At 41.8% G+C, this 26,839-nt stretch overlaps 1 protein-coding gene across 5 annotated transcripts in view; it reads left to right on the forward strand.

Annotated features, from left to right (window-relative positions):
- PARD3B (par-3 family cell polarity regulator beta) overlaps positions 1-26,839 on the forward strand; it is a 1,737,215-nt gene that overhangs the window by 68,441 nt on the left and 1,641,935 nt on the right. For all 5 annotated transcript variants that reach the window (XM_040357288.1, XM_040357287.1, XM_040357289.1 and 2 more), the window contains exon 2: positions 21,126-21,227. In XM_040357288.1, the coding sequence (XP_040213222.1) occupies positions 21,126-21,227 (102 nt within the window). The remainder of the gene's footprint in view (positions 1-21,125; positions 21,228-26,839) is intronic.

The raw sequence follows: 26,839 nt of genomic DNA on the forward strand, positions 1-26,839 counted from the left end.
ATATCTATATCATTGTCTGTCACTACCTTGGTAGCCCCTTGGTTGTCCCTTGGGATACTATCCCTCGGTTGTCCCATGGGATAACATCCTCTCCTTTTTTGTGTCCTGTATATGTGCTTATATTTAAAAAAAAGCTGTTCTATACCTTATTTAATAGTGCAGATCGGAGGTCATGTGACCGACCGACTTATTCCTCCTCTGCTTTCCTCCTCCTAACTGAGGTCAGTGGGGGATTCTCGGCCCCTCCCACTCTAGCTGTCAGATTGGGAGAGAGGAGACTCGGATGTTCACCTGACCGTTGACCTATTAAATAAGGTATAGAACAGCTTTTTTTTTTTATAAAGCGCATATACAGGACATTTAGTAATATGAAAGCCAGGAGAATGTGTGATTTTTTTTTTTTTTTATCAAGTGGGTTTTAAACCACTTTAAAGTTAAAGAATAACTAAAGGCAAATATATATATTTTTTTGTTTTGGATAGGTGTTTTAATCTCTCCCCACTCTATAAGGTTTTTATTGCTGTATGTGTCGCTTTTTGGGAGATTCGCCCTCTCTATTTGTCCTGTTTACTGTTATCACTGTGAAAGAAAATCCTACATTTAAATGATCACCAAAACAGGAATAAAGTGGGAATCTTCCAGTGGGGACACTAGTTCTGGTGACTCCAGTGACAGCCAAGTACCGTAATTATTTACTACCTGCTTTAGTTATAGGACAGAGATGACAGAAAAAAGATGGGTTATAACCCACCTTTACGCTACACAAATAAAAAATAATAATATGCCTTCTACTTTTAAGTTGGGTGTAGATTAATGCCCTGTACACACGATCGGTCAATCCGATGAGAACGGTCTGATGGATTTTTCCATCAGTTAACCGATGAAGCTGACTGATGATCAGTCGTGCCTACACACCATCAGTTAAAAAAACGATCGTGTCTAACGCGGTGACGTAAAACACAACGACGTGCTGAAAAAAATGAAGTTCAATGCTTCCAAGCATGCGTCGACTTGATTCAGAGCATGCGTGGATTTTTAACCGATGGACGTGCCGTCAAACGATCTTTTTTTTTCTCTCTATCGGTTAGGTATCCATCGGTTAATTTTAAATCAAGTTTCAAATTTTTTAACCAATGGATAAATAACCGATGGGGCCTACACACGATCGGTTTGGTCTGATGAAAACGGTCCATCAAATACTAATTACAAAAACACATAAATATGTTACTTTATCTGTGACCGTTCAACTTTCAGTAGTTTATAAGTGGCAAATTATTTTGAACATCTAATTTTCTGAATAGAAATTATATGACCAGGAAGTATTCAATAGAGCTGTTTATATGCATTATAAATATTGATGCATTTAAAAAAAAAAAAAACAGTTTTTATTTTTATAAAAATGCTCATTCTTCACCTGCGATAACCATGAATGCTTGCTAAAGCTATCTGCTGAAACCTAAAGAGTTAACACATTGTCAGACGTGAAAAACAGGCTTTTCAGTTTCCTGGTTTTATTGAGCACAAATAATGGCTATACTGTTGGCATGAGGTGAGAGCTGGCTTCAGATCCTCAGTTTTTTCTGGCATATTGGTGTGTTATTTACAATAATCTTTTGTGTAAGCACAGTGACTTGTGTGCGGGCTCTGTGATCTGCTAGGAAACTGTTGGGTGCAAACCAGAAAGTAATTCCTTTTATATATGAAGAACATCAATAATCTAGGGACCATTTAATTTCACCTGTATGCTGCTGTCAATTGTGATTATTACACTGTTCTGTATTTGATTTAAAACAAGTTGATTTAAATCTCTAGTAACAAGATTTTATTTAAATCAAGTTGATTTAAATTATAATTTTTTAAGAGCAACTGTCATTCCTGTCCCACAGCAGATCCTCCTCTGACTCACTGACAGTCCCAATCACTTTAATGGGAAGGCTGGTGATGCAGAAGTGCCACAACAAGCTGAGGGATGTGGCAGCAGCAGGTAAGTGGATACCCGTTAATCGGCACTGCCATGATGGATCTGAAATGACAAATGTAAGGACTTATTCTTGCTGTTAGTTAGAATCTTTTAATATTTGCAAACAAAATTAAGGTTCTCTGTTTAGAATAATAACCTGTCAGGTTAGTAGAACAGGGATATTAGAACAGATTCAATCATACAATTTGTAGTGTACAAAGATTTGCAAAACAATGGGATAAAATAATATTCCTGAATTTTGGTTTATCTCATGGTTACGACATTGTGTGAATGCATAAGTGCAGTGCATGTTATCTCGGCTTGCAGAACTTGGATTGATTGAATAAGTTAACCAAAAATTTAAATATTGCAGAATAATACAGTCTCGGGTTACATCTAACTAAGCTCCATTTCGTGCTGGAAAAAACAAAATTATTAATGTGTCTAAAATAGAAAACTAGCTTTTTACTCCAAAAGCATTTTATTAAAATAAGTTTGAAAAAAAAAAAAAAAGATTCAAATCCAAAAAATCAATACTTTTTTTTTTTTTTTTTTTTTTTTTAAATCAGTGATTTTATATTCACCCTGTTCTTTCAAATATAATTTGTCAAATGATCTGAGGGGAAAGGTAGTTGAACCACATAAAACAGGAAAGGGATATAAAAAGATTTCAAAGGAATTGAGAATGCCAATCAGCAGTGTTCAAACTCTAATCAAGAAGTGGGAAATAAGGGGTTCTGTTAAAACAAAACCAAACCATGGTCAGGTAGACCAACTAAAATTTCAGCCACAACTGCCAGAAAAAGTGGTCGGGATGCAAAGAAAAACCCACAGATAAGTTCAGGTGAAATACAGGACTCTGTGGTGTGGCTGTTTCAAGATGCACAATAAGGAGTCCCTGCACAGGCTGAAGTTACACCTAAAAATGCACTGTTCAGACTTACACACAGATTCCACTTAAGAACAAACCTACAGTCCCTATTGTGTTCGTAACTTGGGGACTGCCTGTAATTGTATTTTTTTGTTGCATTTTTGAGTGTGTGCAAATCCCACACTCCCCCTCCTTCTTTTTTTTTTTTTTTTTTTTAGCATTGCCATTTTATCATGATCTGCATGATGCCCTTCTCCTTGTGGCCATTTTACTTAATAAAAGAAGTCTTGTTTCAGCTCTAAGAATTTAAACATCTCCAAGAACAGAATAGTTGTGTTAGGTGTGGTGCGTCTCGTTATTTTTGGCTCTGATCGGTTAGGATGAGGCTGGGTAGAATTCAGAACAAGAAAAAAATTAAGCCATAGCAGATCCGGATATCACTTCAGTGATCCAAAGCAAACATTTCTTATTAGTAGGTAACTAGGGAGGCAGAGTAGCAGAGTACTACCCCCCAGATAATTACAAAGTATAAACCTCTTTCAGGGAAAAATCATAACGTATAACAGCTGCATTGGTTATTTTTCCCATCCCAACTTTTCATACAACTTACATGAGTCATTTTTAACTAATCATAAAGTTCAGAGTTGTTTGACAAAACACAGCTGTCCTGTATAACAACTGAAAAAAAGGTTAAGATCAGTAGCAATAATGTGAACATATTAATAACTGCAGCCTATCTGATGATTCTTTTTTCTTCTTTGTGTTAGGAGGTGGCAAGTGGTTTCTTTGGGTATCAAACCGTGGCTTATAGGCAGAGGTTGCAACTACAGTTTATCCCAAAGTGGAAGGGTCCAGGCTGCAGAACATGCTTCTTCAACCTTAGGTGGCCTTATGCCACTGCCCAGCATCCACAGGGCTGCATGTCTACTGCTTTCACCGTGCTCTATTTTAATCCAGGTATAGAATGGCCCAGAACACAGCCAAGAATATTTGTGGATGGAGTTTTACAACATGATCAGACCCTATAAGGCAGGGGTCTCAAACTTAAATTACCTGAGGGCCGCAAGACAAGTTTTCATATCCCATGGGGGGCCGCATGCAAACTTTCAAACTTCAAAAACAACAGTACTGGTGTCAGCGAACACATTATTAACCCCCAGCACTGGTGTCAGCGAGCGCATTATTACCACCAGCACTGGTGTAAGGCAGGGTTTGAAAAATTTGCTTGGAATCTAGGAGCCAGCTAAAAAAGTTAGGAGCCAGAAAACGCACCCCGTCCCGACGAGCTTGCGCGCAGAAGCGAACACATACGCGAGAAGCGCCCGCATATGTAAACGGTGTTCAAACCACACATGTGAGGCATCGCCGCGATTGGTAGAGCGAGAGCAATAATTCTAGTCCTAGACCTCCTCTGTAACTTAAAACATGCAACCTGTAGATTTTTTTAAACGTCGCCTATGAAGATTTTAAAAGGGTAAAAAAGTTTGTCGGCATTCCACAAGCGGACGCAATTTTGAAGCGTGACATGTTGGGTATGAATTTACTCGGCGTAACATTATCTTTCATAATATTAAAAAAAATGGGGATAACTTTACTGTTGTCTTATTTTTTAATTAAAAAAAGTGTAATTTTTTCCCAAAAAAGTGCGCTTGTAAGACCGATGCGCAAATACGGCATAACAAAGTATTGAAACGATCGCCATTTTATACTCTAGGGTGTTAGGATAAAAAATATATATAATGTTTGGGGGTTCTAATTAGAGGGAAGAAGATGGCAGTGAAAATAGTGTAAAATTACATTAGAATTGCTGTTTAACTTGTAATGCTTAACTTGTAATACCAACGGCCACCACCAGATGGCGCCAGCTCACATCGGGCCATTTATAACTGGTCCGCGGGCCGCAAATGGCCCGCGGGCCGGTACTTTGAGACCACTGCTATAAGGTCTCATATCATAATTTAATGACTGTTACGGGTAGGTTAATAGTTTTGCCTCTTTTAAAGGAGTTATAAAGTCAGAATTGCATTCTATCCATTAAGATGAAAGCCTTGTGTGTGCAGCAGACCCCCTAATACTTACCTGAGCCTCATCTCTGTCCAGCGATGTCCACGTGTCTTGGCCATCCGGGACTCTCCCTCCTGATTGGCTGAGACACAGCAGTGGCGTCATTGGCTCACACAGCTGTCAATCAAATTCAGCTAACTAATCAGGAAAGAGAGGAGGCGGGCCGGGCCGAAGCTCCATGTCTGAATGGACACAGGGAGCTATGACTTGGTTCGGGTACCCCATAGCAAGTTGCTTGCTATGGGGGAACTCGACAGGAGGGAGGGGCCAGAAGCACAAAATTGTGACCCGAGAAGAGGAGAATCCGGGCTGCTCTGTGAAAATCCACTGCACAAAGCAGGTAAGTATAACATGTTTGTTTTTTATTTTTAATGAAAAAAAAACAAGACTTTTCATTCACTAAACTGCTTATAAAATGCATTAGTTCTCAGACTTTATATTTAGTGCCACTGCTTTTATCACTGTGTTTTTGTCCATCTTCAGGGCCAGTTCACACCATAAATCGCACAGGAGCGCGTTGTGTGTTCCTTATAAAGGCACAGGGACTGAAACAGAAGTACCATGCGATCCAGTGTGATGGTGTCATGAGGTTGGCATTGATGCTGCAGATCACAACTGCAGTGTGTTTTGAATGCGGTGTGAAAAATGCACACAGAACTCAGGTTTCCCACATCACATTCTGATGTGAAATGGCCTTCAAATAAATTGCTCCTCTAGCACAGTCATTCTTATTGGACCCCTGCCTTCCCCCACCACTTCTTACAAGTTTCATATTTTACCTATTCCAACTCTGAGATCTATACTGTGTGTCCCACTTAGCGCTACCGTTGCAGTAAGTGATCTCTCCTTAGCAATGATGGAGATTGGTCTGGAGAAGCAGTGTAAGCAGCTGTAAGAATTTTAAAACGGAGACTGTGTGAAAGCACAGTGAAGATCTCCGTGAAGCAGGGTTATGTATGAGATATGGAATGGGAGCTTGTAAAGGAAACCAGGGTCTTCCAAGAAACAGGTCTATCATAGGAATACAAATAAGCACATGTAAAAAAAAAAAAATGTTTTATATCTCTTTGAAGTAAGCAGCTGCACAGAAATTACAAAAAATACACCTCCAGTCCTGCAGAAGATATGTTAAAATACACAAGAAGTATTAAAATGACATGAAAAACGTGAACAAATATGTTGGTACCTTTTACAGTTCATTGGAACATCGCTTTTTATTCCTGAAAAGTGTCGCTATAAGAAAGCAATCGTCTAATGCAGGGGTCTCCAAACTTTCTAAACAAAGGGCCAGTTTACAGTGCTTCAGACTCTAGGGGGGGCCGAACTAGGGCCATTGGGAGTAGAAAATGTCCAGGTGTCCAGTGGGAGTAAATAATACCATATCTTTGGTGACAGTGGGAGGACTAGTGCCCCATCGTTGGTGTCAATGGAAAGAATTGATGGTGTCAGTCGGAGCAATAGTGCCCCATTGGTGTCAGCAACAAGAATTATGCCCCATTGGAGTTGGATGGAATAGTGCCCCAAGGGCCACATTAAGGCTGGCAAAGGGCCACATCCGGCCACAGGATTGCAGTTAGGAGACCCCTGGTCTAATGAATGCCTGTATGCCTTTTGTATGTCGTGCAATATTTCAATGAAAGTCTTAAATGGGGTAATTGCTAGTTCGACAAAGATATTCTAAAAAGGTTTAAATGGATTTGATGGTCTCTATATAAAATGTTATGAATATTTAAATGACAGTGATATTTTAAACTGGTTTCTGTAAATAGTATACCACATGTCTTCAATCTTGTAATCGGTCAGTCAGACTATTTAATTGGAGAAAAGTAGTCACTCATCATTCCCACCACAATGAACGAGGACCATAAAAAGCAAAGGGACAGAGTTGTCTGAGGAGGTCATAAAGACATGGGTCAAGTCCTGGGGGAAAAAGTGTGGGAACTCCCACCCAAGATCCACTCCCCCACCACCGTATAGGTTAAGGAGCCTTAATCTAGGCTTATCTGTAGGTGCAAGTTGTCTGGTTGGGCTTACAACCACTTTAATAGAAAAACACAAAAAAGTCAGACTGCAATGTAAAAAAATTACTTTTGACAAGCCATAATGCTTCGGGGAGAATGGCCTTTTGAACAGATAAAACACACCTATTGCTTTTTGGCAAGTTACATCTGCTCTGTGTTGACAGATAATAAAATTAAACATTCTAAAAAAAAGAGCACCATACTTTCTGTGAAATATGGAGGAGGCTTGGTTATGTTTTGTGGTTGCTTTGCTGCGACTGGTATAGGGTGCCTAAAATCTGTGCAGGCCACAATGAACTCTCAAGATTATCAAGGAATTCTGAAGAAAAATATACTGCCCAGTGTCAGAAAGCCCTATCTCAGGCCAGGGGTTCTCCTATAGTATAACGACTCGCAGCATACAACTAAAAGCACCCAGGAATAGCTAAGAACAAAACATTGGTCTTATAGGAATGCTAATCTGAATGCTATCAAATCTCTATGGAAAGAGCTGAAACATGCTGTCTGGAGAAAGCACCCTCCAAACCTGAGACAGCTGGAGCAATTTTCTAAAGATGAGTGGGCCAAACTACCTGTCGACAGAAGTGCGATTGAGAGCTACAGATCAGATATTGCTTGTTTGTGGTGATGGTCTCTAAAGATTGTGCAAAAACGTGCATCTGCGTGTAAGAAGACCCCTTCATGTCAATTGGGCACAGTGGCTGCACTGACCCAGCCATTGCTTACAATTCCAGGTCCCAATTGACATAAATGGGGCTGCCTGCACAGGGATGTACAGAAAACCTATGCATCCCTGTGTAAGCAAACACAGCCTTTGCATGGGGTAATACTTTGCCCTTGTGATTAAGACCTAAAACACATTTGTCCACAGCTATACAAATTAAAGAGGCAGGTATTTTTACATGCAGGAATATAACTGGGCCCCTAGAGTAGGGTTGCCACCTGTCCAGGGATTTACCTGGACAGTTCAGGTTTTGAATCATTTTGTCCAGTTTTCAGTCCGTCTGAAAACCGGAAACATTATTCAGACCAGGCTGTGGCTCTCTAAGAAGGAGAGAAAATTAGGTGTTCTGCTCCCTCCAGCCTGCAGAAGGTGATAGAGAGCCGGCACAGCTCAGTGTCAGCGTGGTACTGCAGGGAAGTGAAGACTGGAGAGAGGAAGGAGCAGCTGCGTTGTTTTTAGTTTCTGATCTGTGAGTACAGGGGGAAGGGGGGAACTTTTAATGCATGGAGGGACACCTGGGGTTACCTAATGCAACAGGGGACTGTGATGGGGCACCTGATGTAAGGGGGGACTCTAATGGAGACACCAGCTGTAAGGGGAACTCTGATTGGGCACCTGAAGTAAGGGGTGCGCTGATGGGGCACCTGAGCAGCTGTGTTGTTTTTAGTTTCTGATCTGTGAGTACAGGGGGATGGGGCAATTTTAATGCCACCTTGGGGGTACCTAGTGTAACAGGGGACTGTGATGGGGCATCTGATATAGAGGGGGCTGTGATGAGGGCACCTGATGTAACAGGGCACAGTGATGGGGGCACCTAATGTTTTTAGTTTCTGATCTGTGAGTACAGGGGGAAGGGGAAAACTTTTAATGCATGGAGGGACACCTGGGGTTACCTAATGTAACAGGGGACTGTGATGGGACACCTGATGTAAGGGGGGACTCTAATGAAAACACCAGCTGTAGGGGGGACTCTGATGGGGCACCTGATGCAAGGGGTGCGCTGAAGGGGGACCTGAGCAGCTGTGTTGCTTCTAGTTTTTGATCTGTCGGAGGGGGGGGGGCAATTTTAATGCATGAACACCTGGGGGTACCTAATGTAACAGGGGACTGTGAAGGGGGGACTCTCATACAGGGCATAAGCTGTATGGTTGACTCTGATCGGCAACACGTAAGTTTGCCACAGTTTTTTTGTTTTTCATTTGTTTTGCACAGGCCAAAAAAACAATAGTTGCATGCCACTAAAGTAATGGGTTTGGCTTTAAGAAAAGGTGGCAACCCTGTCTTGGAGTTACCCACTTACTGCCAGTAACAATTGCGGACTTGTTTTTCAAGATGCAGATATAGAAGTTGTCGTCCTTCTTCTCTTACTGTTTAGGGAGTCTCTGACCCAGAACAAGTAATGCAGGAAGAAAAACGGACACCTGATATTTGTTACAGGTTAGCAAATTGCTAAAAAGTAAAGCAAGGATTTTGGGTAACTTGTGTCCTTAAAAACAAGTCCATAGTGCTGACTGCTTTAAGTAACGGTGGTGGAGTGGGATGGTAATGTGTATAGCTATGTCCATACATATTAATTACCTGTAAAAATAAGTGAAATGTATTGTGTGGGTAGTACTGGAACAAAGGAACATTAGAGCAGTGATATCAAATCTGTGGAAAGTTTTGTAATCAAGATTTATTCTTTCTGCCTTTTAGTGTGGGTGTAAATATTACCAGCGCTTACAGGAAGGGTAGAAACTGCGATGAAGTCACATTAATTTACAGCTGTTTTGTTCGGCATACTTGTTTATCCAACTTTTTGCCTGAAGGGTTTAATGAGAAAACATTGAGATTTGTGTTGTTGTGCTTGTAAAGTGCTTGAACTTCAGGTGCATCAAACAACTTCTACTTAGTCCATATCTATTTTCATTAAGCAAATTGCTACTGTCATTTTAAACTGCGCTATATGTAATTACCTGTTATTCATTCTCTGCCCACACGCTGAAGTTTGAAAGTGTGACAGTTTGAATTACTGTAATGATGAGAAAGGGCATAGGAAAGGTAAAGTAAACTGGTGAGAGAAGTACAGCTGACCTCTTTCTGAATAAACTAGTTGATTGGGTTTCTTTGGCTTCAGTTAGTCAGTGACCCAGAACAAATATACCGCAAGTAAAGTCAAAATGCCTGAACTGCATACTTGTTACAAGTTACTCATATAGTGCTGAAAACAGAGGGCTAATCAGAAAACCAGGGAATTAGCATTTTTAAATGTTTATATTTGCTGCTCAGACAGTTTTAGGCCGGGTTCACACTGGTACGACAAATGCTCCGACATTGGGAGCTCATGTCGCATGACATGTGAAAATCAATGGTTCGCTATGAGAGCCGTCTTAACTGGTCCGACACAAGACGGTCCGACTTTGAAAATGCTCCCTGTTCTACTTTGGTCCGACTTTGATCCTACGTCAGCCCATTGAATATCATTGAAGTCGGGTCAAAGTAGGATCCTTGTCCTTACCATCCGACTTTTGACATCCGACATGTGATTACAGCAGCAGTAACATGAATTTATCTCACACTGGGATTTTTTTGATTGCTCAAAGGACAAGTGAGACTTTCACAAAGTTGGATCAAAGTAGTATCCTGTTCATGAAAGTCAGATGAATGTCGGACCAATGTAGGACTGATCAATAATAAATGGGATTGACACCTTTTACTGGTTCCCAAGACAGGAGATGAATACAGTATAAGCATGGCCCTGTCATCATAGACAAAATACAACATATACAGTAAAACATATACATCCATCTTTTCAATGGTTCCCCTGGTATAAATATGAAATCCAACATTTCTACCACAATAACCCCTCCTTTATCCAGCATGCCTCAGTTTTTTGTTAGTTTTCTAGGAGGGGACTCTGCTAAAAAAAATGTTTTGCTAGTCTTCTGTTCTTTATGGATCTTCTCTTCTGTGACTTCAGGTAAGGTTGCTCACTACACCACTATTTGTCTGGACTCTATATAGTAGGATTCTGCAACTGCATGGGAGGCCGTCCCTGAACCCCACTGCACTGGACATGCAGGGCATTGCATCGTGGATCTTTCCATATCGGAGTGTAGTGTACATTAGCTCTTTCTAATCTCTACAGACTCACTTTGTGAGTAAGGTCATTTTGACCAAATCCCAGGGAGCTTGCGCACAGTTTATACTGCTAAAAACCTTCCAAATTACTATCCACTGTCTGCTTTACTGCGGTATATGTTCCCAATCTGACTATGACAGCCAAGCATGCTGATCCCATAGTATACCCCTCTGGGCTGTAGCTGTCACTGTGTCTTTCTTTCTGATGTCATTTAATTGATCCATATTCGTTTCATAGTACACATTGCATTTACTATGAAAATAAGCTTTTGTGTGAAAGGAATAGGGAGACATTGAATAGCTAAATAACGCATCTGTTTTATGATCTAATTTGTTCTTTCGCATTCTATAACTGTGATCTGTATTGTTTACATCCAGGTCTGACTAAATGGCAGACTGTCCGGACCATGACCACTACTGAGCAGCTGGGTGTGCTATGTGTTATTACCCTGGGGTGTGCGCTCCCAAGTCTCCCGCATGGCCGCCACTGTCATCTTCACAGCAGGGCAGGTGGCAGGGTGTGCTGCAGATTAGTATGAGTCTTTTCAAATTAACAGGCGGGTAGTCGTAGTAAGTTGGGCAGCTCTGGTGCACCTCCCGCTCCCAGCATTGCTGCAAAGATGGTGGCGGCTGGGCAGGAGACTTGGGAGGGCACACCCCAGGCTGATAAGTGCCTCTGTCTTGCTGAAGGTAGGAATGCGCTGGGAAGGCTTGCAATGCTTGAAATTGAAAGGGGCACTGTGTTGGTAAGGGGCACTGTGTTGGTAAGGGGCACTGTGATGGTAAGGGGCACTGTGATGGTAAGGGGCACTGTGATGGTAAGGGGCACTGTGATGGTAAGGGGCACTGTGATTGTAAGGGGCACTGTGGTATAAAGGGTCACTCTGATGTAAAGGGGCACTGTGATGTGACAGGCACTGCAACTTAAAGGGGCACACCAATGTAAAGTGAGCTGTGATGTGGAGGGGCACTGAGGGCACTGTGGGACCGCTTTTAAAGGGGAGGGACTGTGATGTCATGGGGGGTTGTGATGTGAGGGGGGAAGCTGAGGAAACTGATGTATAGAGGGGGCTATGATGTGAAGGGCAGGCTAAAAACACTGATGTACCGGGGGGGGGGGCGGGAAGAGGTTGGGCTGTAATGTGTTTATAGTGTAAGCATGAGAAACGTGATAATATGAATTCCATGAGAAACAAAATCGCATGAGAACATAAATCGCATGAGAACATTAATACAAAACATGAATACCATGAGAAACGTGATTGCATGAGAACATGAATACCATGAGAAAAGTAATCACATGAGAAACGTGAATTGACATAGCATACAGTCTCTGACTGAATACATACACTGAGCTCACAAACTAAATACTGATCACATACACACTCCAGCCAGAATCCTTAGACAGGGGGAGATAGAATGAGAAAGCTGATTGACAAGGGCGAGTTTGATAAGTCCGATTACTGCCAATACCTAATATACTTGCTATACTAGGGGGGGAGCAGGCCCCCGGCCCCCCGACCAGCCCCGAGAGCAAGCCTCAACAAAATCCAGGCGCCCGGGGAAGCTTAGACCTGCAGAAGGCCGCAAAGCCACGGCCTCAATAACCGGCCGGCGCGGGCCCGTCGCGATCACGCGGAGGGGGAGGTGGGGGCGCACAGACACACAGGATCCATGCGCCCCCACCTATCCCGCAGAGCCTGCCAGTAATTGAGGCCGCGGCTTTGCGGCCTTCTGCAGGCCTAAGCTTCCTTCTGTGATCTGGCGCCATCTTGTGGTGGCCATTTGGCATTACAAGTAAAACAGCAGTTCTAATGTGTTTTTCACTGTTTTCACTGCCATCTCCTTCCCCCTAATTAGAACCCCCAAACATTTTATATATTTTTTATTCTAACACCCTAGAGAATAAAATGGCGGTCGTTGCAATACTTTGTCACACCGTATTTGCGCAGCGGTCTTGCAAGCGCACTTTTTTTGGGGAAAAAATACACTTTTTTTAATAAAAAAATAAGACAACAGTAAAGTTGGCCCAATTATTTTTTTTATATTGTGAAAGATAATGTTACGCTGAGTAAATTGATACCCAACATGTCACGCTTTAAAATTGCGTCCGCTCGTGGAAAAGCGACAAACTTTTACCTTTTAAAATCTCCATAGGCGACATTTAAAAAATTCTACAAGTTGCATGTTTTGAGTTACAGAGGAGGTCTAGGGCTAGAATTATTGCTCTCACTCTACCAATCGCGGCAATGCCTCACATGTGTGGTTTGAATACCGTTTACATATGCGGGCACTACTCACGTATGCGTTCGCTTCTGCGTGCGTTTTCTGGCTCCTAACTTTTTTAGCTGGCTCCTAGATTCCAAGCAGATTTTTCAAACCCTGCCCGAGAGTGACACACACTCTGCCACCACCTCCCCACCATGCAGGAACAACCCCCAGAGCTGCTTAATAAATTACTTTAAAAACATGTGTAGTGTGTTTTTTTTATTTTTTTGACATTTTGTTTTTAGGTAAATGGGTAGGTGTACAATGTACCCCATACTCATTCACATAGGGTGGGGGGCCTTATTATAGGGGGCTCCCAGATTCCGATAACCCCCCCCGCCCGCAGACCCTCATCAAAGGGAAGAATCCCTTGTGCGACTTCTATTCAAATCAATTGGCTCCCATAGGAAACCATTGATTTTGAATAGAGGCAGAGAAATGCGGCTAAAAGCTAGCGCCGCTAAACATGCATTGACGGCAATGTAAAACGCTTATGAAATCATGTTTTTAAAGCAGCATTTTCCTGCCAGCAATCCGACATTCAGAACGACTTTTTTGAAACGTCCTGTGTGCATGGAGCCTTATGATTTATTAATGAATGCATTTATATTTGTCTTTTTATACATGCATGAAGTTCAATTTATTTCAACGCTAATGGTCAGTGAATATATCTCACAATATCCACACACTTAAAATAAAATTACTAAATCACTATTTTAAATTCAAAGGCTTGACAGCATAAATGGGGATCAACCATGCATGAGCTTATCTGATGCAGCTGTATTGGTAAAGTATCCTATAGTGATTCAAGAACGTTTCCATCCAGAGTCATGGTAACGTGTACTTGATGTTATTAATTACAGATTCATCTTATGGGGGTCATCATTTTTTTTGCCAAGTGAACATTAATTATATCCTGTAAGGAAATTAAGCAGTTGTCCAAAAAGTACATGTACTATTATTTTCATCAATATCAGTTTAGCAAAATCGTTAGTCTGTATATTGCATATGGAAATCTGCCACAGTACTCCTCTCAGGCAAATGAGGTCTCCTAATAATAAATGGCATCAGCATATATACCATTATCAACTCAAATAAGATACGGCTCACATTTGCATTTTTATGTTTGTTGCATGATGAAATACTAGAATCTGCCAACTGTGCATAATAGTATCCTAAAAGGACATAAAGCAGGTATTCAAAGGACCAGTAACGTATAGAGCAGGGATATGCAATTAGCAGACCTCCAGCTGTTGCAGAACTACAAATCCCATGAGGCATAGCAAGACTCTGACAGCCACAAGCATGACTCGCAGAGGCATGATGGGACTTGTAGTTTTGCAACAGCTGGAGGTCCGCTAATTGCATATCCCTGGTATAGAGCTTCTTCCTTGAGTTAGTTCCCTCTCTTCTCATTGGAACTGTGCTCATCTTCGTATTGTAGTACCATTTCTTAAAATGTTGCGGACAACATTCTAAACACATTTTGCTTGAACATGCATATTATATAAGGCAGGTGTATGCCTGGAGAGTAGTTGGAATCTGGAATTTCCCATTAAGTAGGAATTGAACTCTGGAAGCAGTAAGGGGGGAAATGAATAGTCATCAGTATTTCCTTGGTTCTTCCTGCAGCTGATCGTTCTTTGTTACTGACTTACAGTGCATTGCTCTTCATGGTGTGTCTGTGTAGAGGCAGCCATCTTGGTACACGCAGGGTTTAGCTTCCTCATGTCAAAGTCTCCAGCAAGGAGAACAGTAAGCAGCACGGTATTGATGCCACCAAATCTCACTCCAAATCTTTTCAGACTTGCAGTCAGAGGCAACAACACCTTGGATCTCACACTGCAGATATACAACTATGAGAGTGTAGACCATGGTCACCCTCACCAATCCGGGAACTGATGTGCTACTTTTCATTATTATTATACAGGATTTATATAGCGCCAACAATTTGCAAAACGCTTTATATCAGGGAAGACAATACAGTCACAATACAATTCAATACAGGAGGGATCAGAGGGCCCTGCTCGTTAGAGCTTACAGTCTAGAAGGGAGGGTCAAGTGGAACAAAGGGTAGTAGCTGTGGGTTGATGATCAGATGGACAAAAATGAAAATACAGGCCCAGATTCACAAAGGAGATATGCCGTTGTATCTCTAGATACGCCGTAGTATCTATGCGCCTGATTGTTCGAATCAGTTACGCATAGATTTCTATTAGATCCGACCGGCGTAAGTCTCTTACGCCGCCGGATCGTAACTGCATATTTACGCTGGCCACTAGGGGCGTGTACGCTGATTTTTACGCCTAGAAATATGTAAATCAACTAGATACGCGAATTCACGAACGTATGCCTGGCCGACGCAGTACAGATACGCCGTTTACGTTAGGCTTTTCCTGGTGTAAAGTTACCCCTGCTATATGGTGGCGTACATGCGGCGTACCAATGTTAAGTATGGACGTCGTTCCCGCGTCGAATTTTTGAATATTTTACGTTGTTTGCGTAAGTCCGTGAATGGGGCTGGACGTAATTTACGTTCACGTCAAAACCAATATGTCCTTGCGGCGTATTTGGAGCAATGCACACTGGGATATGTTCACGGACAGCGCATGCGCCGTTCGTGAAAAACATCAATAACGTCGGGTCATGGTTATTTTACATAACACACGCCCCCTGTTCCAAATTTGAATTAGGCGGGCTTACACCAGCCTATTTACACTACGCCGCTGCAACTTACGGAGCAAGTGCTTTGAGAATACAGCACTTGCCCGTCTAAGTTGCAGAGGCGTAACGTAAATCGGATACGTTACGCCCGCGCAAAGATACGCGAATCTGGCCCACAGTTGTTAGGTGTGGGTAGGATAGGCTTCTCTAAAGAGGAGGCTTTTCAGGGATCCTCTAAAAGTCAATAGAGAAGGAGAAAGACGGACAGATTGGGGTAAGGTGTTCCATAGGCTTGGAGAGGCTCTGGCAAAGTCCTGGAGATGCGCATGGGAGCAGGTAATGAGAGAGAGCAGGAGGTCTTGAGAAGAACGAAGAGAACGATTAGGTTGGTATTTAAAGACTAGGTCAATTATTTAGCTGGGGCCAGAGTTGTGGATGGCTTTGTAGGTAATTGTTAGTATTTTGAATTTAATTAGTTGGACGAGCGGAAGCCAGTGGAGGGATTGACAGAGAGAAGTAGAAGAGACAGAGCGGTTGGTAAGGTGGATGAGTCTGGCAGCAGCATTCATGCTGGACTGAAAGAGGGATAGAGTATGCAGAGCCAAGCTGATGACGAGGGAGTTGCAGTAATCAAGGCGAGAGATGACCAGGGAGTGAATTAATAGTTTTGTTGTGTCATTGGTTAAAAAGGGGCGTATTTTGGAGATGTTGCGAAGGTTGAGGCGGCAAGATTTGGACAGTGATTGGAAGTGAGGCTTAAAGGAGAGTTCAGAGTCCAGGACTACTCCTAGGACCTTGGCATGTGGGGATGGGCTATCAGCCCATCGATTGTGCCATCGATTTTTGACAGAGAGATCAGGGGAAGAGGCACGTGGGGGGAGGAAAAATGATAAGTTCAGTTTTGGATAGATTAAGTTTGAGGAAGTGGTGTGACATCCAAACTAGGGTTGTCCCGATACCACTTTTTTAGGACCGAGTACAAGTACTGATACTTTTTTTCATGTACTCGCCAATACCGATTACAGATACTTTCTTTTAACCACTTAAGGACCGCCTCCTGCACATATACATCGGCAGAATGGCACGGCTGGGCACATGTACGTACAAGTACGTCCTGTACTAGTACCCAGCCGTGGGTCGCGGGCGCGCGCCCGCGACCTGGCCCGAAGCTCCGGGACCAGCGGACCCGATCGCTGCTGGAGTCCGGCGATCGGTCCCTGGAGCTGAAGAACGGGGAGAGCCGCGTGTAAACACGGCTTCCCCGTTCTTCACTGTGGCGGCAGCATCGATCGTGTCATCCATTTTATAGGGGGACACAATCGATGGCGTCACACCTACAGCTAAACCCCCCTACAGTTGTAAACACACTTCAGGGAACACAAACCCATCAGCGCCCCCTAGTGGTTAACTCCCAAACTGCAATTGTAATTTTCACAATAAACAATGCATTTTAAATGCATTTTTTACTGTGAAAATGACAATGGTCCCAAAAATGTGTCAAAATTGTGCGAAGTGTCCGCCATAATGTCACAGTCACGAACAAAATCGCTGATCGCCGCCATTAGTAGTAAAAAAATTTTTTTTTTATAAAAATGCAATAAAACTATCCCCTATTTTGTAAACGCTATAAATTTTGCATTGGCAAAGTGCATCACAACTTCCAGGCAAACTAGCCAAAACTAGCCAGAAAGCTGTTAATATTTATTATCATTTACGCCTAAAAAAAATCCCATATTTTGTTGTATGGCATTTTTCAGTTATTCTGGGGGTTGTGGTGAATGGTGTCTACAAGAACTACTGCTTTTAATGGTAATTTTTCTCCATTTGTGGTCTAGCAGAGCAGACTCTATTATTGGCTCTCTAAAACGGAGTTACTAATATTCCCCTCCACCCGTGCCCCCCTCCATGACTTGTCCATTAAAATCAACAATGCAACCATCAGTCCCTCCCCCTCACGCCAGGGTACTAGGTGTAATCCTAGACTCTGACTTGTCATTTTAGCCTCAAGTCCAATCATTGTCAAAAGTTTGTAGAATTCACCTCTATAACATCTCTAAAATTCGCCCCTTTTAAACAAATGAAACCACCAAGCTCCTCATTCACTCCCTTGTCATCTCTCGCCTTGACGACTCCCTTCTCATTGGCCTGCCTATCCCCTTTTCAGTCTATCATGAATGCTGCTGATAGACTTATCCACATTACCAACTGCTCAGTGTCTGCCAACCCTATCCTCCAATCCCTACACTGGCTCCTGATCGGCCAGCGAATTAAATTCAAAACACTAACCACAACATATAAAGCCATCCACAACTCTGCCCCGAGCTACATCACCAATCTTGTCTCCAAACATCACCCAACCCGTCCTCTCTGCTCTTCTCAAGACCTCCTGCTCTCAAGTTCTCTCGACGACTCCTCCCATGCTCACCTCCAGACTTTCTCCAGAGCCCCTCCCAGCCTCTAGAACTCGCTACCTCAACCTGTCCGGCTATCCCCTCCTCTTGCTTCCTTCAGGCGATCCCTGAAAACTCATTTCTTTGGGGAAGCCTATCACATCTCCTAATAATCTTTTACCACTTCCATCAGCTCATTCCCCACAGTTACAACCTTTTGTACCACCTTCCCCACCCTATTAGATTGTAAGCTCTTCTACACAGGGCCCTCCTAATCCTCTTGTATTTTATTGTATTAATTTATAGCTGTATCGTCTCCCTTTTGTATTCTAAAGCACTACGTAAATTGTTGGCGCTATATAAATCCTATATAATAATAATTTGCATTAAGGATATCGGTCCGCTGCTTCCTTTAACACCCAACGACCCCCATAAACACACGCAATGGCAAAAAAAAAAAACTCTTAGATATGTTGTCTCATTTCTTTTTTTATAAAGGTACACATAAACATGGGGTTGACTGTTCCTATTCAAGGTGCTGCAGGTGATTGCATTTCTGTGTACTATATCTGATCTGAGCAGACACTCCTCATTTTATTGCATGAAATTGATTAGATGATATATGAATTAATTAGTGCTTTTGCTAATAAACACATTTTAATGAATTACAGTGTGCTATTGTTATGGTGTTTTCATGCTGACAGCTAACCAGCTCATACAAAAAAATACTCCTACTACTAAAAAAAAAAAAAAAAAAAGATTTGTTTACTCTGTGAGTCATGAAGCTGCACTTTGGCCTGGCATTCCACGGATTTTTGCCAAAAGTGTTTTAAGGCAACAGTTTCTCTGACTAGAATTTGCTTTCTGCTAGATACTGTAATATAAATAATTTACAGATACAAAGAACATTATGGTAGCACGAGTGGTTATTAGTAATTAATCATCAAGATACAAGATAAGATTATATAATAACATATTTTTCGTATATATATATATATATATATATATATATATATATATATATATATATATATATATATATATATATATATATATATATATATATATATATATATATATATATATATATATATATATATATAATATGTGTGCTTTATACAAATTGCAAAGTGGCTATTTTGGGCCTCATCCCACTTTTTATTTAATCCCTCAGGGCAGATTAAACTGTCCAATCAGCAGGGAGAGTTGGAGGAATTCACCCCTTCCCTCTCCACCCTGCCCAAAGTTCACATGCCAGGAACATAAGTACAAACCATCCATCCCATAATACATTTCTCCTAAGGCAGACCAACAACAGAACAATGGGACACGATCACACCCCAAACTATCCCAGAAAAGAGTCCAACAGCATGAGATAACATACAATATATACATATATACAACATTCCAGTGTGGCTGTACAGCGAGTCTGACTAGCACAGATCAGACTGGGGTTCTCGGTCACACTGTACCCCTAATGGACACATAGGAGGGGTTGGGGGAGCTGAATACAGAGTTTCCAGAGCTCTCCAAGGTAAGCTGCGTTCCACAAGCCCCCACCCAAAGTTTCTCCTGTCACATAAGGAGAAAGAAAAATATTGTTTGTGTTGGTAGCGTTTTGATGCCTCTAAGACCCTTTTCACATGGGCTAACCGATTGGGTCTGCCTGTCAGTTTTTTAGGTGGCCCCGATCGGATCATGCATAGCTCTCTATGGACTGGTGAGTGTCAATGGACATGTTCATTGATACTCTCTGACATCCAATCCTGTCTGCCAAAAACAGACGAATGGGGGATCTGTTCTCCATTCGTCTATCGAATCGGATGGACATTGGGTGTAAATGGACAGATGGTCTGTTTACATCCTATCTCTGAGAGAAAGCAGGCTGTGTCTTTGTCTGCTCTGCATAAGTGGAGCAGACGTGGACCAGCTATCTGCCTGCTCAGCGATTCCTTGCTGAGCGGGCGGACCCATGTGAAAGGGGCCTAAGGCTGCCTATAGACCTTAACCACTTACGGACCGCCCGCCGTCGTTATACGTCAATACTTTGATGAGGGATATCGTTGTTATGGTAGCAGCTAGCTACCATAACCCTGGTATTCTCTTCTTCAGCGGGTGGTTCGATTTCAGATAAAAGTGGTCTCTGCGGCGGATGCGCCGCAAGATCACTTATATCCGCGCCCCAGTGCCCTTCTGACTCATTAAAGCGGAACTTCAGTCATTTCTTTTTTTATTTCTGTCTATTAAATCTTCTGCCCTTGTTGTTTTAACTTTGGATAGTAAAACATTTTTTTTCTGCCAGTAAATACCTTATACAGCCCACTTCCTGTTTCTTGTCTGGTCATTAGCCTAGACTTATGACATCATGCCCATCTCTCTCTCTCTCTCTCTCTCTCTCTCTCTCTCTCTCTCTCTCTCTCTCTCTCTCTCTCTCTCACTTGTGAGAGTTTGCCAGGAAGGGAAGGGGGGATGAGCCATAAGAGGGCCAATGAGAGCTGCAGAGCTGGATGTATGTGTCTGTGTAAATCCAGGAAGTGAACAGGCAGCAGCTTCAGCTGCCCACGGTAAAAATGGATGCAGCCAGGCTCAGTGGAGGGAGATTTCTACTGCATATTTGGTACAGAATGACCGTATATATAACATCATATTCAAGGTGGTTGGAGGGAAGCTTCAGAATGGCAAAGATGTTTTTATTACAAATTATATGAGCAGTATATAGTTCCTCTTTAGGTTCAGTAACCCTACATTGAATGTGGAGCCAGAGATGGGCTTTAAAGAAGGTTTAACAATTCTGCTGTAAGACACTATAGAAAACGACTCTGGTTTACATTAAATATTGCTTTCAGGTAGAAATCTTATAGTCTGGAAAAAATAAAAAAATGCAAGACACACAATGATAGCATAAACACTTTGGATGTCTGTATCCTTCAAGGTATTTTCATATTGATGCAAATGGTTTAACAGACAAATTAAGCACATGTTTTACACAAAGCATATATAATAGAATTAATGCCTTTTTTCTGTTTTTTCTTTTTTTTTGAAGGAACCAGGATATTGGGTGAAGATCCGTCATCTAGAATACAAAGATGGAGGGATATTAGACCCTGATGATATTGTAGCAGATGTTGTTGAAGACAAGGACAAGGTAGAACATTATTTAACATCTGGTTTATTACATTTTTCTGGTTTTTAGTATAAGCCCATGAAAACCATCCTTCAAAAATAATGGTGCTTATAGCAGTGACATAACTATAAAGTCCTGGCATTTTCTATTGTAACATGGTTTACTGTGTTATAGCTTGAAATGATCACATCGCTACACAGAAAGCTCTGTTTCTGAGCACAATAACTGCTTTTGACAAAAGATAAGACCTAAATATATATTGTAATTTCAGTGTAATATTATCAATATTTTCATGACTGTAAAAGCGCAGAGCCAAAGAACAGTCACCAGGTCGTAGGCTCCTTGCCTACTGATTTTGTATTTATTTTTTCCCAGGGTAGGCTTACAATGCCTCATTTTACACAATGGGGTTGATTTACTAAAGGCAAATAGACTGCACACTTTGCTAGTACAGTTGCACTAATTTTTCTTTGTAAATGTAATGTAGCGGAGCTTCATTTTGTAAAAGAATACCCAATCTGGGTGCAAGGAAAATGAAAATAATATTTTTTTTGCTTGCACGATTGATGGAATCCACAGAGTTTTACCACATTCACTAAGCTCTGGGGAAAATGAGTGCAACTGCTTTTGCAAAGTGCAGTCTATTTACCTTTAGTATATCCACCCCAGCGTCTTGGTGTGGTCTGCAGCCATCTTGGTAGAGCAGCAGGACTTTACTTTCATATATCAAACTCATCCCCTTGATTAGCAGTGAAGGCTGATTACTGCAATTTGCTTAGGATGAATAAGGTAGGAGTAAAGATATCCTAGCACTGCTGGTCTTCAGGTACTTTCAGCACACCCTCAGAAAAACACTGAGGGCAATTTACTTGCCCCTTTCACACTGGGGCGTTTTTCAGGCGCTTTGGCGGTAAAAAAAGCACCTGAAAGAATCCTCATCTGCAATCTCAATGTGAAAGCCTGAGTGCTTTCAGAGCCCTTTCACACTGCCAGCGCCCGAAGAACGATGGAAATGCTCTGCTAAGACCCCTTTCGCACTAGGGTGTTTTTCAGGCGCTTTGGCGTTAAAAGCGTCTCAATGGGAAGGGGTGCTTTAGGAGCGGTGTATTCAACGCTTTCAAAGTGCTGCAAAAAAGGTGCTTGCAGGACTTTTTTTGACACCCTGCCAGCGCAGGGCCTCAGTGTGAAAGCACTCGGACTTTCACATTGGGATTGCAGATGAGGCTTCTTTCAGGCGCTTTTTTTAATGCTAAGACCCCTTTTACACTGTGGCGTTTTTCAGGCACTTTAGTGTGAAAGCACTCAGGCTTTCACATTGGGATTGCAGATGCAGCTTCTTTCGGGTGCTTTTCAGGCGCTTTTTTTAACGCTAAAGCGCCTGAAAAACACCCCAATGTGAAAGGGGTCTTAGAATGGAGCAGCCAGAATCTGGAACAGCTGTGCATTGCAACCAATCGGCTTCTAGCTTGAATATTGAGGACGTAAATAAACAAGCTGAAATTAGAACATGGGTGCTCAACCTGTGACACTCCATCTGTTGCAGAACTACAAGTCCCATGAGGCCTTGCATGACTGACAGTTACCAGCATGACTCCCAAAGGCAGAGGCATGATGGGACTTATAGTTGTGGCTGAGCACCCATAAATTAGAAGCTGATTGGTTAGTATGCAAAGCTGCTCCAGGCACTGGCTACTTTTTTTTGTAAAATTCCCCCTAATTTATTAAGCAATGACATCATAAACTGTTTCTGCAATGCTCAGAAAATTCTCCATATCTTGTGAGAATGGCAGTGAGCAGAGGCTGGAGTGGGCAGAATTTGCCTTAGGCCGTGTTCACCTAAATGTTTAAAAGTATGATCAGAGCATCAACACTCAACACAAGAAATTCATTTATTTTTTTAAGGGTGACTCCTAACACCAGAGAGAAGTGACATTTGAGGCTTGCCTAGTAACAAAAAAAAAGAAAAAAGAACTCACACCTGAAATTTTAAAAAATCATGTCGGGAAAAATTACCAAAATTACCAAAGATGCTTAGCTCAGTGTGAATGAGTCTTAAATGATCTCACACTGCAGATTTCCAGCTTTGAGGCAGAAACAGGAGTGCCTGAGCAGCGGTACATGTCAGGAAGTGTACTGCAAATTCTCGTAGAATACATGGCACAATGTAGGTTTTGCCGAGCACTGCGTTTATATAAACCACATCACTAGATATTCCCTATAAGGCAGCACAAGGTCCACTATGCTATAGTCATAATGATATTAAGGGATAAGTTTATCTTTTTAGTAACCTGTTACACCTCCTTTTACTATTATGTGCCCCCCGTAACCCCACCACCCCCCTGACAGCAGGCAAGGAAGGAATCCTCTGCTTGCACTTGTTACATTTTAAAAACGGCGCGGCTTTCATTTGCAGGAATCTGTCCCATTTTTCACCTGCATTGTAACTGAATGCCTTTACAGAGGTATGAGCACAAACCTAGAGGGAGTGTGTGCAGGAGCCTGACATTGCACTTGTGATCCACTGATTGCAGATGCAATGCTCTGCAGGCTCCCGAGAAAAAAAAAATGTACATTGTTTTACCTGCAATACATTTGCATTTTTTTTTTTTTTTAAGTAAACTTTAATGAGCCTTTCATCATTAAACATTACATCATCAAAGAATAGAGATGGGATATTTCTTCTTCTTTTTAAAGCCAGTGTTTTAGAGGTGGAAAATGCCCATTACCAGCACCCTTGGCCCTGCAATGTGCATTTTAGCACAAAGGCATTGAGAGCTGTGTAAAACTCGCCAAAGCCAATAAGGAGGCATTATCTCCCTGTGTTTGGGAATGTTTCACAAACTGCAAATTTACTCCTTTGACAGTGAGTATCGCTATGAAGATCTGCAAGCAGTGTTGCCCTTCAGACCACATACTGCATGTCTGCCTCAAAGCAAAAGACCCTGTAACATGGCAGGGAAAAACTATGGAGGTTAGGAATAAAAATAATCAGTTGCCCACCATTGTAAAAACACAGATAGTTTTTTGTTTTACACAAAGTCCTTCCCTACCTTTTGTCAGCTAAAGCAGAAATGCTGACCAGGATGCTGCTGAACACCCAGCCTGTCACTGATTAGCAAAATCCATATGTATTTGAATGTGTTTGTATAATCACTCATGCACCCTGCACTAGATCAGGTATGTGAATGTGTTCGTATAATCGCTCATGCACCCTGCACTAGATCAGGTATGTGAATGTGTTTGTATAATCACTCATGCACCTTGCACTAGATCAGGTATGTGAATGTGTTCGTATAATCGCTCATGCACCTTGCACTATAGATCAGGTATGTGAATGTGTTCGTATAATCGCTCATGCACCTTGCACTATAGATCAGGTATGTGAATGTGTTTGTATAATCACTCATGCACCTTGCACTAGATCAGGTATGTGAATGTGTTCGTATAATCGCTCATGCACCTTGCACTATAGATCAGGTATGTGAATGTGTTTGTATAATCACTCATGCACCTTGCACTAGATCAGGTATGTGAATGTGTTCGTATAATCACTCATGCACCCTGCACTAGATCAGGTATGTGAATGTGTTTGTATAATCACTCATGCACCTTGCACTATAGATCAGGTATGTGAATGTGTTCGTATAATCGCTCATGCACCCTGCACTAGATCAGGTATGTGAATGTGTTCGTATAATCACTCATGCACCTTGCACTATAGATCAGGTATGTGAATGTGTTTGTATAATCACTCATGCACCTTGCAATAGATCAGGTATGTGAATGTGTTCGTATAATCGCTCATGCACCTTGCACTAGATGAGGTATGTGAATGTGTTCGTATAATCGCTCATGCACCCTGCACTAGATCAGGTATTTGAATGGTATAATATGTCTCTTCCTAAGTTTCTACACCCCTTTCCTTATTTTTAGTTTGTGTCTAAATAACATGGGTAATAATAGACTGTTTGAAAACAACATTTCCAAAATAGATAACTTACTTGCTATAGATGTACATGTTTGTAATCTACCACTGACATTTTTCATTCAATAGAATAATCAGAAATAGGCCTACTCGGCTGTTAATGACGGTTGTAATGTTAGCTCTTTATAAAATGTAAACAAACTGCTTAGTATGACCTCAGTTTATTGCTAAATGATGCTAAACCAAAACTCATTCCTTTGTTTGTTGCCACCTAGTGGAATGTTTAAGTTTTTTTTATTTCAGCTATGTGCTATATGTTAGATGATACAATAGAAACAACGTATAACCGTGTTTTTCATACATTCAAATATACAGCAAGCAAATTGGCAGATATAGCACCTTACCCTTTCTTTTCCTTTTGCTTTATAAGCTGTAATCGTAGGCCTAGGCTATTTAGTCTGTTTGCAATATACACAAACCTACAGCCAGACTTGGATTTGAAAGGTGCTTTCAGGTCAGTGGTGTCAATCTTTGATTAGATAAGACTCATTAAAGAGACTCACCAAAGTTGCTGAATTTTTTTTGTAGAGGATCAAAAGCACAATAAATATGACATTCTTAAAGAGGAGCTCAAGTCTTCACCAAAAAATTAAGTGAGCAGCAACAAATACTGTAGCTGCTGACGTTTTAATGAGGACATTTACCTGGAATAGAGAATCTTCAGATCGGCAGCACACCCACACAGAGAGTAAAGTTGAAAGTCTTCATTGAAACATAAATATTAAAAGCACTGGATGAGTGCAGACAGGGGAAATGCAGGTAGGTTGACATATTTCACATCATGGAAGTGCTTTGTCAAAACCACATTTACCTGTTCAGGGTTCCAGCACCTGAGCCGATTCTTCAATCAGCATCTTCACTAAGGGAAACCAGCCGTGAAGCCTCCAGGCTTCACGGCTGGTTTTCTACTATGCATGCCTGAGTCGTGCTGCGCTTTGTGAATGGTCCCGCTGTCTTCTGGGACCTGTATGTCCCAGAATGTAGCAGGGGAAGGAGGAGAGGCCAGACTTACTTGTAGATCACCACAGTGATGTTACCCGGAAGTGGTAGCTGGTATCTGTCAAAACGTGCTCCCCCCTAAAAAAAAATATATATGCAAATGTGGCAGTGGAGGGGGGAGGGTGCGAACAAGCAGAGCTTTCCCTTTTGGGTGGAGCTCTACTTTAAGATCAATCTAACTTCAGCATCATTCAGAAATTCGTGTTGTAATACAGGTAAGACTGTTATCTACAATACCAGAAGATATCCAAGGCAAGTCCATTTAGAAAAACAACTGATTAAAACCATCAAGTACACTTAGAGCCCTTTTACGTTTTAGCAATGCTTTTTGGAGCTTTTAACCACCGATAGCGGCCGAAAAAGGGTTAAAAGCGCTGCTGGCCATTGATTTCAATGGGCAGGGGTGCTTTAGGAGCGGTGTACTACAGTGCCTCAAAGATGCTGCTTGCAGGAAATTTTTGGATGTCCTGCCAGCGTGCCGCCCTCTGGCTTTCACATTGGAGAGACAGGAGAGGTGCTTTGCAGGTGCTATTTTTAGCGCTATAGCACCTTTAAATCGCCTCTGTGTGAAAGGGGTCTTACAGTAGTTATGTGTACTGAGCAACCATGTATGATTGCATAGGAAGCTGTGGCATCAATGCCTTGTGAG

This window comes from Rana temporaria, chromosome 6 (assembly GCF_905171775.1).
Source record: "Rana temporaria chromosome 6, aRanTem1.1, whole genome shotgun sequence".
NCBI lineage: Eukaryota > Metazoa > Chordata > Amphibia > Anura > Ranidae > Rana > Rana temporaria.